Source organism: Nipponia nippon, unplaced genomic scaffold (genome assembly GCF_047370975.1).
Source record: "Nipponia nippon isolate SJK-2023a ecotype South Korea unplaced genomic scaffold, ASM4737097v1 scaffold_6, whole genome shotgun sequence".
Taxonomy (NCBI): domain Eukaryota; kingdom Metazoa; phylum Chordata; class Aves; order Pelecaniformes; family Threskiornithidae; genus Nipponia; species Nipponia nippon.
In genome coordinates, this window is record NW_028262380.1 from 48703188 (window position 1) to 48717039 (window position 13852).

The 13852-nt window shown below is 40.1% G+C and overlaps 1 protein-coding gene across 9 annotated transcripts in view; it reads right to left on the bottom strand.

Moving 5' to 3' along the window:
• TMEM131L (transmembrane 131 like) overlaps positions 1 to 13852 on the bottom strand; it is an 82573-nt gene that overhangs the window by 27003 nt on the left and 41718 nt on the right. For 8 of the 9 annotated variants that reach the window (XM_087735623.1, XM_087735621.1, XM_087735622.1 and 5 more), the window contains 8 exons: positions 9441 to 9518; positions 7365 to 7518; positions 5031 to 5089; positions 4555 to 4663; positions 3498 to 3603; positions 2706 to 2859; positions 1876 to 2046; positions 1506 to 1575 (listed from right to left, as the gene is read on the bottom strand). In XM_087735623.1, the coding sequence (XP_087591749.1) occupies positions 1506 to 1575; positions 1876 to 2046; positions 2706 to 2859; positions 3498 to 3603; positions 4555 to 4663; positions 5031 to 5089; positions 7365 to 7518; positions 9441 to 9518 (901 nt within the window). Of the gene's footprint in view, positions 1 to 1505; positions 1576 to 1875; positions 2047 to 2705; positions 2860 to 3497; positions 3604 to 4554; positions 4664 to 5030; positions 5090 to 7364; positions 7519 to 9440; positions 9519 to 13852 lie in introns of those variants that run through there. The other variant, XM_087735628.1, reaches the window with a different exon arrangement.

The window sequence follows — 13852 nt, forward strand, 5'->3', positions numbered from 1 at the left end:
CTTAAGAGAAAATTGCAAGGCTTTACACCAGTCAAGATTAATGTCTTTTAGAAAGTTAGACTCATACTCGTTCAAGCATTTTCACATAGCAGAATGGAGTTAGAAAAGCAAAATTTTTTTTAAAGAAAACAAAAATGGCTTATTTTGAAAGTACATGTACTTTATTTTACAATTCTTAGTGTTTAAAGTAACTAATTGAGATTGATGATGACTGGAATCATCACTTGTAGCCCAGCTACAAGTTCTTTAGGTCAGTATATTCAGGCTTGTACATTAGACTTTTCTATTCAACAAGTACTAGTATCCTAAACTAGAAGGCAGAATACCTGTATGCAAAGATCTGGTTGTGTGTATTATTAGAATGGAAAGAAAGTAAGCAACGAGGACTTACTTGTATCAGCAATATTCTTTTATATGTATTAAAAAAAAAAAAAACAACAAACACTTGCTTCTAAGATAGGTACCTAAGTGTTCATATGTATCAGTAATTCTTCAAGCCATGTGCTTCCATATGTCACCTCAATTCTCCTTTTTACATTTGACTGACTACTATTGCCTTCTTCATATCCTCATACAAATACGTTTTAGGAAAGCATCATCTTGAAAACACATTCAGGAGAGCATTCGCTTAAACATTTAAAGCCTATGGTACCCAGCTGTCTACTGAAATTCCTTACTGAGCAGAAATTAAAAAAACTCACTATTCTGAACCAGCTTCCATCAGACTCAACATACTTTAGGCAGTATCATGTCCATGTAATACCCAATACTGTATTTTGGTAAATGCCAGCCAGGTACTTAAAACAGCTTAAAACACTCCCAGCGTTACAGTATCTGGAGTTAGATTCCTCAGTTCCAGAAAGAATGAGACCCCTTCTTTCTGTTTCAAGTGATACAGCATTAAGGATGCTGTTTTATAACCCTGATAAATGGTCTTCTGAAGAAGTCTATGAAATTATTGCTGTGAGAAACAGAAAATGAGAAGGCCTTCAAATTTAACTCTGGCTGAAGGCGGGATATTGGTCAACATTTGTTTTTTGTTTTTCCTCAAAGACTTCACAGGATCTGGACCCAGATTATGCACATTTTCTAATCACTTTGAGCTAGCTGGCAGCTTTATCATGCTACCTCGACACCTCCGGACAACAGGCATATGAAGAAAGCAAGGAGCAGTACTCCACCAATGAGAACTTATAGCAGAGTTGTAAATACCAAGTTCAAAAAAATGTTGCAAGGCAGAACAATAGCTTACAACAATCTACGACATTAGAGGTCTGAAACACTGCAGTGTAGTGAGTGCAGGTTACTCAAAGCCATTTATATGCTCCCAGAAAAGTGGATGTTTTTATAAGACATAAAACTAAGTACTTGTATGAACAATCTCAATATTCTCACTACAAGTCCTGCTACATAAAATGAATTTTCTATAATAAAGCTACCATCAGATGCCTAAGAAAAAAAAAAAACAACAAAAAAACCCAAAAACAAAACCAAGACACGCCTACCTGAATCAGACTTTCCCAAGTAACACTGAATATCACAGTGGGCAATGGCTTCAAAATGAAGATCTCCCTGCTGGAAAAACAAAACAAAACCTACAACTGACCACATGACAAAACAACAGGACATATTCCAGTTTCTCAGTGCATAATTTGGACGAGTCAAAGAAGAGAATTAAGGTTGCCTAAGAACTGTAATTCCATCACTGTGTAACTCTGGGGGCTTTACTTTTCAAGCTACAGAATGGTTTCACAGAGTGGTCTGGTACTGAGTTTTTCTTTCAGGACTAAGGGACAGATTTCTGGCCTAAGAAAGAGGCTGCTGCAGTTTGGTTTGCAGTGCATAATAATCATTCAACACAACTGAATACGGTACCTTGGACACAGTCGAATAGATCTGCAGAGGTATTTCAAACATTACTCCCACATTTGTGGCCAAACAAATACTAGAAAGCACATTTGTGACAGTGTCTTTCACACTGAGCTTCAAAGAAAACACATTCCAGCAGCCTGGAGGTAGAGTCAAAGGTTCGACAAAGTTCAGAATCTAGAAAGAATCAAACAACATCTGAATTAAAATTGGTACAGTGTTTTTGGTGCAAGCGGTACCTTAAAGAATGTAAACTTTCTCTTCCTTCATGTTTTTGCTGTTATTACACACACATATGTGCCCATAAGTGATCCATACAGTGCACATATGTAAATCTCCTATCTAAATATACGAAGAGCCAATTAGATGCCTACATCATGTGCGTATTCATAAACCAGATTTGTCTGGTTTGAATCAAGCAATTGCACGAGTAAATTATTGGCTTCGCCCTCTAAACTTCAAAGCTCATCTATGTACTAAAGACTTCCATCACAGCCTATGAAGAAATGCTGAATCCTATAGAGCCCAAACAACATATGCAACAATTCTGAGAACAGAGCAATGGTCTATAATTTGATGCATCTGTAGCTGCAACTCAAATGAAAGAACAGTTGCTAATAAAACAATACAAAAACAAGCTGGACAGTGAATAATGCCTATTGAGAGAGTAAGCTCTTCAGGACCTAACAGTTACAGGCATACATATACCTTTATTTTTAACTTATTTCAAGCAACTCTGAGAACACCAAATTCTTCCAAGAATCTATTTTGTACGTCAAAGGACCATATCCTTAAACCAAGGACAAAACATTGTACGAAGCAGAAATAAAGCTTACCTTTAAAATGTTCTTTGTTTCTCTGGCTATGAAGACATCACTCAGTTCAATGCTGAAGTCAAAATTGCTTGTAAACCATATGGACCAAAATCCTGAAGTATTACGATGTGGTTCTATATGAAACAATGCTGCAGAAGGATCTACGTCAAAATACCTGTAAGTAAATACAGAAGAAAAATAAATACCTCTGCAATTGTCCTTGAGAACACATAAGCAGTCCATACAAGAGAAGATAACTGGAGTATTCTTGCATAACGAGGCTCTTTTAAGGTTTTAAGGAAAAAGGACAAAATCATTTCCTTTGGAATACTTACATATAATATGAGAGTAAAAATTGACAACAACAACGTAAAAGAGGTAGGCAGGCAATCACTCTACTTTCTTGCTATGCTATACTACAACATTGCCTACTGCTTTGTGATATGGTAGTTTGGATGAAATTGGCAAAAGAAGACTGAAGAAAAGACTTCACACTTTTTCTGCTTCTGCGTTGGATTAACAAGGATGGTGGAAATTTTATCACAGACTTTAAGCAACATTTATATGATATGAGCTGCTAAGGCATATCTATTTACTGGCTCCTGAAATTCTTCCTGGATAAAATACAGAACTATTGCTTGAAATGTCACAGGTCTGTTTTGGCAAACGACACAGCAACAGTAGGAAGAAGCCTCTTCACTGTCCTTGGAATTGTTCAGTGACAAAGGAAGCTAACCTCATCTCTTAAAGCAGGGTACAATGTTCTTCTCGTAATATCAGTGAATGTTAAACAAAAATCCACTGTCAACCTACCCTTCCATCACAGGACAGGAAAGGCAGGCTTTTAGTGTTGTAGTGCCTTCCAAGAGATCATTCTTCTTGTTGTCAGCGTAAGGACTTTCACTGTCACAGGATGCAGCTGGGCAAAGAACAGACATACAGGAGAATGCATCAGCCAGAACTAAAGCATATCTGCAATGATTTTCATGTGAGGACTTGGAAGAACACTACAAAGGGGAACATTTGCCAGTCCAGTTCTCACACAGGTGAGCAAAGCATCTAATTGCTTACGTCCTAATTTTCAGAGGTTCCAAACCTTTCTTTAAGAAGAATTTATGAATGCTACACACTTTCAAAAAACACACGCACAAGGCTGCAAAGAGCAACCTGACCAATTTTAACCACGTGTCACTGGCACAGCATTCTTATCAGTGCACACTGCCTCCTTTTAATAAATGAAAAACTGTTCTGAAAAAAGAATCACTTAACATATACTCCCTCCTTTCTTCTTACTTGCCCTCTTTTGCTAGGAAAAACAGTGTCATTATAAAAGCAGCCTGTTTCATAAATGTTTAAAGCCTATGCACTGCAGTCTAGTGGTCAGAATAGGAAACAGGCTGGAGTCAGGAATGCTTAAATGTTAATCTTTGCTCTTCCACAAACACGCCTGGTCTCAGGCAAGCCTCTTCAATGATCCTGCCAAGAAATGTCATAGAAAATGACCACCCAAGCACAATAGCCTTTTAGAAAACATATTGGAAACAGAAAAATAACCACAAATTATAAAAGGATGTTGAAAAAGCATATTCAATAATTATGCTTATTGTAAAATCAGCTAACATTTTAGCAAATGTTTTCTTCCCCTTTTTGAAATACATATAGCTTAGAGCCTTCGATCAGCATAAGAGGAAGCATATATACACAAAAATGGTGGAAACCATTAGCAGAAAGAATTCATCCTCCTTCTCAAAAAAAGTCCAGACAAGTTGATTTTGAGATCTTTCAGGGTCTCTTATCTGCTGAAAAAAGGTACCCTTTTATAATCAAATCCTGTTTAATCGTATTATCTATAAGTATACATATCCTGTACCTTTACAAGAAATAGAAGCAACTTTTGTAAAGTTAGTAGATGATGAAGATAGCAGTAGTGGCTCAAACTCCACAGGTGATGTGTCTTTTTGTGACAACTGCCGTATTTCCTGCATGAAGACAAGACACAATGATCCTTGTAGCAGCACTACCGTTATTATTGTAGCTCCTGTATTAGTGTATCTTCTTGTCAAATTTGCAAGCCAATGTCTGCCATTTTCTCACATCTTCTAAATCAACCCATGGATTTTTATTCGAGTTAACAGCTCTTATGTCTTAAAAAAAAAAATCCATCACTGAACTACAGCTCGTCAGCTAAAAGATCTATTAGATGTTTGGGCACATTTTAAAAATACAGAAGCGTGACACTGGCCATCAGCAAAATCAATCTGCTATTAGAGAGTAAGCCAGTGGGCTAATTAATTCCCCAACCAAATTCAACACCCTAAAATATGACTTCCTGAAGCCCACGATTACCTGTATATGCACAAGGCTGTTCCCAGAATGCATGACGTACACATCTACTGAGGAATCACCTGTCCAAAAGAATGAACACTGAGGTAAGTTCACCAAGGATGGAAGCACTCTTGCTTTCTCAGATACTCATATGAGAAGCAATCCCAATTTAAATTTAAAAATCTTTGTGTGACAGCTACCCTTGTAAAAAGGAGGAACTATTCGCATCTCGAGCTGGCAATCGTTTCATAAAGGAGTAAAAATACACTCAACTAGATTTTTGGCCACAAACGTGAAGGCAAGCATCAACAGGGAATCTTCCTTCATTATCTCTTAAATCCAGATGGAGCACAACTCCCCCCTTTCCTATGGGCAGGGAGGCAGGAGGCACAGCTGAAGGAAAGAAGGACGGCTGACACTGCCGTAACTTTCTAAGTCTAAGGGCCGACCTATCAATAGCATGAGAGAGTCCAGTAAAAACTGTTCTGTATATGCATGCAGCTACTCAAGATCCTGGCTCGCCTGCTTTGAACAGCAGGCATTCCCAGGAGACAATGCAAAGCTGGATTCAGTGCTTAACACCTTTTGGGCTTAAAACAGGAATGGTCCTATCACCTGGTAGGGTAGTAACCTATTGACTAGAGCAACAGGACATGGATGTAACTCAGCTTTCACCTGCTGATAAGGTAGCACACCTATATTGGATAACCACCCTTCGTCACTGGCAGAGCTATGTTCCTGTCCACAGGACACTACAAAGATGCAGAGGACCAAAAGACGACCAGCAGGTGGAAACAAGAGAGGACTATTATACCAGGATGGTCACCATGCTTCTATGAAGGAAGACGACCCGAGTTCTTGCCCTTGCTTACACTTGAATTACACGAGTAGATGCAGGCTGACATAAAAGGACATTCTCCCAGTTCACCAGGCACAATTTCTAATAATGAGCGTGCTTTGCTCAGCTGCTTGAAAGGAAGACTACATGTGCCAGCTTCCAAAAGAGGGTTCAAGATGTTGATTCTGAGTGAGCAGGTGCTTCACAGCTGTTTAAAGCACATACTCCTCTCCAACCTTTCCAGCTGGCTAGTTCCCCTATGCAGATCTTGCCTACCTGCTCTCCCACTCTAGGTGCCAATACACGTTGCCATACACGGAGACTAACACAGCACTGTATTCCCTTCTGTTAGATCTTTCCCTTAAGACCGCGTCTCTCATTGAATTATACAAACGGAAGGCAAGCAAGCATTGCTGTTTGATATGGTAAAGCCACCACCAGTACTGATGGAGCACAACGTGGAACTTCTCACCAACAGCAAGTCCAAAGGGCTTATATGACCAACCTCTAACACAGTGAGGACTTATAATTGCATTATATTTAATAGAGAACAGCCTTAAAAGCATACTTCTAGTACTTTAACCATCAAAAGTGTTAACAGCGAGCACCCTCAACAGGACAGATGTGAACAACCAGCATCAGAATAAGTGTATGTCCACAACTCAACATAACAAAGCACTGGCATCTTACTGGCAAGGAAACTAGATTTACAGTGAGTATTTCAGTTTCAGCTCTGTGTAAATATCACATCACGTAACAGGCACAGGGGGAACAGCATACATTGTTTTGTGACTAGATCTTGAATGGAACTTCTCAAAAGACAAAAATATCATGTTCTTTTTTTATTAGTGTGTTAAAAAGATTATTTTAATCTGGATTCTTAAGCAGTTCCTTCTTTTTCAATCAGGAAGTAAAACTGGCAGAAATGTCTAAAAAAAGCCATTCAAACAGACTGCGAAGCTCTATAAATAATTTAAAATCCCCTGGATTTAGAGAATTTGTTCACCCAATAAATGTAGCATAAAGAAACTGCAAGAAGTTGATTATTTTGCCTGTGGAATTCTAGCTTACAAGAATAAATGATGTGCACATCTGTACTACCTCATTACCCTACTTTCCACAACGGCCACTATCCCCAGTACTGTACAAACCATTCTGCCTTCATAGTCCTATTATGGTGAATTTAATTAATGGGAAACCAGAAATGCAGTTGTAGAAATCGAAGGACCATGACACCTTCCCATATTATTTAAGCAGATGCATAAGCATGGGGTACTAAAGAATGAAACGGATGTAGTTTACAACTTTACAATCATTACCTTTATAAAGAGGACTGCGGTTAAAGTAACTCTGCCCTAAACAAAGTGGCTGACATGCTGTGTTTAACTAAACTAATCTGTTTTCCTTTACTCGCAAAATTTAGCTGTCACTGAATTTGATTCAATTTAGCACATCAAATGATAATTTATGTATAAAACCAAGTTCTATTACAATTAACAGTCATATTTAGGACTTACCCGAGGTCTTTGTTTTTTCCATTGCTACATAAACTACAAAAAGATTCTCCAGTAAGTATTGTCTGTGCTCCACAAAATCTTGTTGGGCATTTTCCATTCTTACCGTTAAGGTCATTTCTAGCCGCACTGGGTCATCGGACATAAAACAGCAACTCTGGAGCGAGACAAGGGGATATGGGGTGTGTGTGTGGTGGGGGAGAGAACGGAAAAAATTCATTACAGCAAGGTACCTTGAGAAGTTAATCGAAGGTATTATCTGACAAGGTTTCCAGCACCAAAGCGCTGGCAAAACAGGAGTAATTAGGACCTCTGCTAAAATCTCAGCAGTAACCAAAGACAGCGCAGGTACAGACAGCACAGCAAAAACAAAGACGAAAAACAACTAAAAAGGACACTGAACCTTGAAAGAATGTGAATTTATAAACTGTCTTAGTCAGTCTCACCTCAGGGACTGCAAAACAGTTTCCTTTGTTAAATCCTCTGCCTTCAATAAAACGTGCCATAAACAGACTGATGCATGTGTCTTAATGGTAGGAAGACAGTTCATGTTCACTGGTCTGTTTATAGTTAATTTTTCCAAATCCTGTGTTTTTTGTATCCATTTCTCACTGAAGTAATTTTAAAAAAACAAACATATATGTACAATTCTTAATAGAAAACACTGTCGTCTGGCTAGAATACTTCAGATAAATAGGATCTTATTTCCTTCTCTAAGTAGTGGCTGCTGTTAAGACAGCTGAGTCTTAGCAACTACAAAGACACAGACACCATTTCGCAAAAAAATTAAAGCCAACAAAGCAAAACAAAACTAGACAATGCCAACAAAGCAAAACAAAACTAGACAATCAACAGTGAGTAACATAAATTTGTCCTGCATCACACCGTGAAGGTCGCTAAACTCAGGCTCCGATGCCCTACCAAGAGGACTAATTTGCTCGGGATGACGAGGAGGAGAAGAAAACCTCCACCCCTGGCACGTGAAGTGCTCTCGTGAAGCGGCAGCCAAACACCTTCAGCTAATCTGAAGTGCCGCAAGGAGGTACAGCAGGAACAGGGAAGCGTCTCTGGGAACGGGACGCCAGGTCACTGCTCACACAGCATCAAAGAAACCCTCAGCACTTGAAATGGCTGCCAGCAGCAGGAGAGGAGGCCGCTGTGGAGACTGGAGCACAAGGATGGTGAGCCCTCAGGAAGCTCACGTCAAAAGAGCGGGCAGCTGCACCACCTGCAATCTCAAATGTTCAGGTGTATCTCAAGCCTAGCCTATTCACCAATGCAACGCAAGAATCAAACACGGGCGGTAAAACAGCACAGGATCACCGTGATGTGCAACGTACAGAAAAACAGCTATGGAGCCTGGGCCTCGTCACACTTGATGAAAGAAAGGTGCCGCAGACCACAGTGCGGGCCTATACATCTGATCCAACAAAATACGCCACTGAGTACCATCACCGCTGTGACCCAACAGCCATTTACTGTGTAAGGACATGTGAGGAGAGAGGGGAAGAGGAGATTTGGGTGGCACTGCCCAGGAGGAGGAGGAGACCCACTGTCCTGAACACCCAGAGCTTTTGGAGGGGGCTTTTCTGCTAACAAGCTTGCCCCTCCTCAGCTCTGCCCAACGCCACCTTCAAAGCCTTGGCCCAGAGAGCCCAGGCTTCAGCCTCTCAGCTCACTGACCTCTTGTCAGTGTGAGCCAGAAACTTTTGAAGGGTTTCTGGAGAAAGGAAATTACAGGAATCTAATCACTTTTGTACTCCATGTAAGTAATACAACACCTACACATTAAAACAGTTAGCCTGTTGGGTTGGTTTTGTTTTGTTTTTTCTTTAGGGGGACTGCATGTCTTTCTCCATCTCCCCCTCTCCTAAAGGTTGTAGCATGGCGTGTGTGACATTTAATTTATACTACAGGGTACGGTTTTATAAAACCATAGCTAAAAGCACAATTCCCCTTTAAACCGAGACATTGGAAATTGCATTGTTCCTAAAACTTCTAGAGGTCTGGAAAGTGCCCCTCTAAACTTGGATTAAAATAAGAAGACTTAAATAGATATAAAATGATAATAAAACATACCTTAACTTGCTGATATGCGTCGTTAGGTAAACTGCATTCAAGGTGAACACGTAAGAGACTGGCATTCATAGTTTCTGCCTGTAAGAAAGAAAAGCGAAGAACACATCTTCACATTGCTTCAAAAGATGTAATCATATAAATCCAATTCACACACCACAATTTATAAACACAATAGGACGTTTCCACATATGCATGACACAGCAACGTAAGGAAATTTTTTAAAATAAATACAATTACTCTGTACAGTAGGCCAGCAATCAATCTCCAATTCTCAGGAACTCCATCAGTATTTACTTACTTATCAAACTATTATTATACATGATTATTAAATATTTATACAGCATCAACATGAGCAACCTTTAAGAATAAACTTTCATATGTCAATAAACTGTATTCAACAGAGCCTTTTTTGTATAATATAAAAGCTTCTTTCCTTGTTTTCTGTGTATTTTCTTTGTTGATTGGATACTGAAATACAGTTGCTAGGCCAAGAACATAATGCCTCTTGGACGTGGTCCGATACGTAGGCTTCATGCCAAAACGGACAGACAGAAAATACTTGTTTCACCTTTTTATTGATTGGAAAGGGAAAAGAAAAGAAAAGATGACATTGATTGTGCCAGCTTGTAAAGCACTCATAAATCTAACAGGGCAACAACGCCAACAAAGCCAAATACAGTTCATGAAAGCTATCTGGAAATCTGGACTGCCAAATTACTTGCACAAACTGCTCAGCCAGTATATCGTGATTCTGAATTAAAAAAAAAAAAAAATCAGAATGACAGGCCCGTCACTCTATCAGTGCCTTAATTACAGCAAAATTACTTTGCAATTTTGAGACTGATGTGGAACACCCCCCAGTTTCTCTTGTGATACTGAACTAAATATCTGAGTGGGGTATCTGCAGGTTCAGGTTTCTGAAGGTGTCGATGCAACTAACTTTAAAGGATTTCAGTAATGTGATGCTGAAAAGCAAAACTGTGAAGAAGAAAAGTTTTTAAAGCATCCAACACCCTATTTCGTATCTCCCTGAGACAGGCAGAAGGGGGCAGGGTGCGTATGAGCGGAGAGTAGATTTACCATATGCATGGCATTTCATGAGGTCCAGTTTTAGAAAAGCACAGCCCAAAGGAAGCCAACATACATTCTGCATTCCTGATTCAACCGGATTTCATACCAAAATGACTGGGGCTTCACGCAAGAGGGCGATGTAACCTCTGCAAAAGGCGGTTAGCGGCGACCCAAACCCTGTCCCCGGCGCAGCTCTCCGTGGGACTTGAACCCCTTCCACCTCCTTTCTTTTTTACAAACGCTTTTGTCCTCATCAAATTTTGAGAGCAGAAACAAAAAAAGGCAAGCATGTTTGATTCCAAAACATGCAACACTTACTAACCTCTCATGGCCACAACTGCTAGTGGAGTTTTGATGAGGCAGTAAGATTATATAAAGACCAATGTTGGGGGTCACTTTTCTGGTGAGATAAACCTTGACGCTTAGACCTCCTTTCTCAGTGGTTCTTGAGAGAACACTACTGCTTTCATGGTCCTAAATAAGGAGCTGTTAGCCCTTGTTTAATGCCATTGTAGTTTAAAGTTGTTTAAGGCCCCACACCCCTATTTAAAAAAAAAAAAAATCAGCTAAATCATATTTTTCCAGCTTTTTTTTGAACCTCTTGACCTGGCATAGGTCTACATGGGAAACTGCTGTCACCTTAGAATTGAAGCTGCTAATGTAACACGCACATAGGGGGGGAAAAAATGTTACTGGGGTGTATTTGATGTTGATCTGTTTTCTATGGGAATTTTTTATCTCTCTTTGTAAAGTTATCTTCAGAAAAGGAAAAGGGTTTCCATTTATCTAAGACAGACAATAGATGCATAACTGTCATGCCTACTATCTCACAACACTGGTAGGACAGCTGTGTTAACCATAAAGAGAAGATAACGCATCCAAGAAGAAAACACTGTCGGAAGCAGAGTTTCCAAGAAGACAAACCTAGGACTATGTCCACATCTCCCAGCAGTGCAAGTGCTCCGTTTACACTGTAAATATCACTGCCTATGAATCAGAGCAGAAAGCTGAGTTATGCAGCGTATGTTTGCACCAGAGGCGAACTGAAAAGGAGAGGCACAGCACAAGGGGAAAAGTTAGAAAGAGCGCTGCAAAGCAGTACAACCACTGCCACTTCATTACCTGGTGCCTCTATTTTTTATTAGGTACACATGCATACATACTTGCATGTACACACACACACCCAGCACCCACAAATCCTATATGAACTGCATAGAGAAGTCTGATAGAAGCCACACAAGTGAAACGTGTACCGGTTTTGGTAAGTTCTTACATTTAACTTTTAAAGAAACAGAGGCCTCTTCCAAAAAAACCCTAAAAACCTGAACCGTCTGATCTGCAAGGAGCCCTGTTCTCCTGGTGAAGGTCTAGGAGTAGGCAAGTACTTACGAAATAATTCATCCATCAAAAGAGAGACAGAGCATCAACAGGACAGCTGGCACAGGCCAGCTCAACAGCCATCAAGCAACCACAGATCCAAGGTCACTTTTAGGGGAAGAATTCCTTATTCTGCCTTAGGTGCCCTGTCAATCAGACATGGCTCTATACAAGATTTTCACAGAGATATTCTTGCATCATTATCAGGACTGCAGAGTTCAAACCACTTCCTGGAGTCTGGCCACAGTATAATTAAAAAAGAACAAACATTGAACAAGCCTCCCCTTCCTCCTACAGGCTGATACTTCCAAGTTTCTGTCCTGGACAGTCCCTGGCCCTAAAGAGCTATTTCCACTCTGAATGGCATTAATAAGCTGTTCCTGTAATAATGATTCAGCACAGTTTCATCAGTTTTTTGCAGACAGTTATCAGGATGGCACACCAAGAAAACTCTACTGTCCTACCACCTTCCTTCTCCACACCCAAGCACACATTTGCTTCTCTGATCCTCTGCCCACTGGCACAAAACGTAGCTTAAGGAGTCTTGGGTTCCTGCCAGTACTTGCGGTATTTCCCATGTCGTTGGTTCATAAACTCCAAACTCCTCCGGGAAGTCAGCAAAGTGATGCCTGTGTCTCCTACGAGAAGACATTCCGCCCTGCAGGTCACTCCTCTACGGACATTTCCAGTGTGTTTGTACGGCATCTCGAACACAACGAGGCAGTGACGTAGCTGCCCTGTTAGTGCCATCCAAATGCTAAACAATGCCGCAAAACAGGCAACTGGAGCAAAGACTACATCCAGAAGCTAGATAAACAAAGATGAACCTATATGGGCTCCACCATCTGTTACGGCTTAGTGGTAACTAGCCACTGCTGAATGGCCACGTGGACATACTATGAATACACAGTGTTGGACACAGCTCTTCTTTCCTCCTGACGAGTGAGCCAGGAGCCCAGAAATCCTGGGATCCAGGACCACAGCCACAGCAGGCCTATCCTGAACCCTTCAAAAGCTGAAACTTTGAAGAGAGTAACAGAAAGAGGGTGAAATTCAACAGTAGAAAAGGCAACTTTGTCCTTCTTTTTATTTTCTTATTAATCACAAGAGTTTCTGCTAAAAAAAACCTGGGGGAATGATGGAGAAAAAAGAAAGGCCTGCGTACCTTTGCCTATTAAAAGATAAAAACAACCCACAAAATCAGTTCATTTTCCACAAAAAATGCAAACACGAACTTGTCACATATTCTGCAAAATACTACTGTAGAGGTAAACTTTCATCTATAATCCCTATGGATCTATCATATTTCCAACATTTTTTTTGTTAAAAAAAAAAAACAGGAGACAAAAGAGGCAAAAAATAGACACGCACCATGCATCACTCGGTGAGCTTTCTCACAGGTTTCCAAGCAGTATGAGTAGACTTCAGAAGTAAGGATACCTTGAGCGTATCGAACTAGACATTGTCGCCCAAGGTTACAACTCATTCATCCCAAGATGACAAGGGATGTGTAAATGAGGCTTACGCTATCCTGAACTTACACTGGTATTTTACTTCAGTTAAAAATAAACAGGGGAAAGCAAATGTGCACAGTTAAGTGTATGACCGGTTTGTTTTAAATGCTATTTCACTACAAATCTCCATTGTATGTTTAATAGTTATATACCCTTAAGTTTGCACATATGTAGTCACTCGCTCAAACCTCATAGACCTCTCTTTCTTCCACAGCTTCTGAGCCTAAAATATAAACTGGACAAAACAGAATGATACCAATTTTTATGGGATCTGGATCAGAATATTAGTAGGGTGAATTGAAGGAGGCACTTCTGGAGAGGACAGCTATCTGTAGAGCAACGTTTTTCTAAAAGGAACCCAAGCTCGAACCATAAGCTTCTCTTCTGTATTTAGATCTTGTCTACCACCTTCAACAGCTGAGGAGCCCGTACCACTGCTGCAGCATTTCT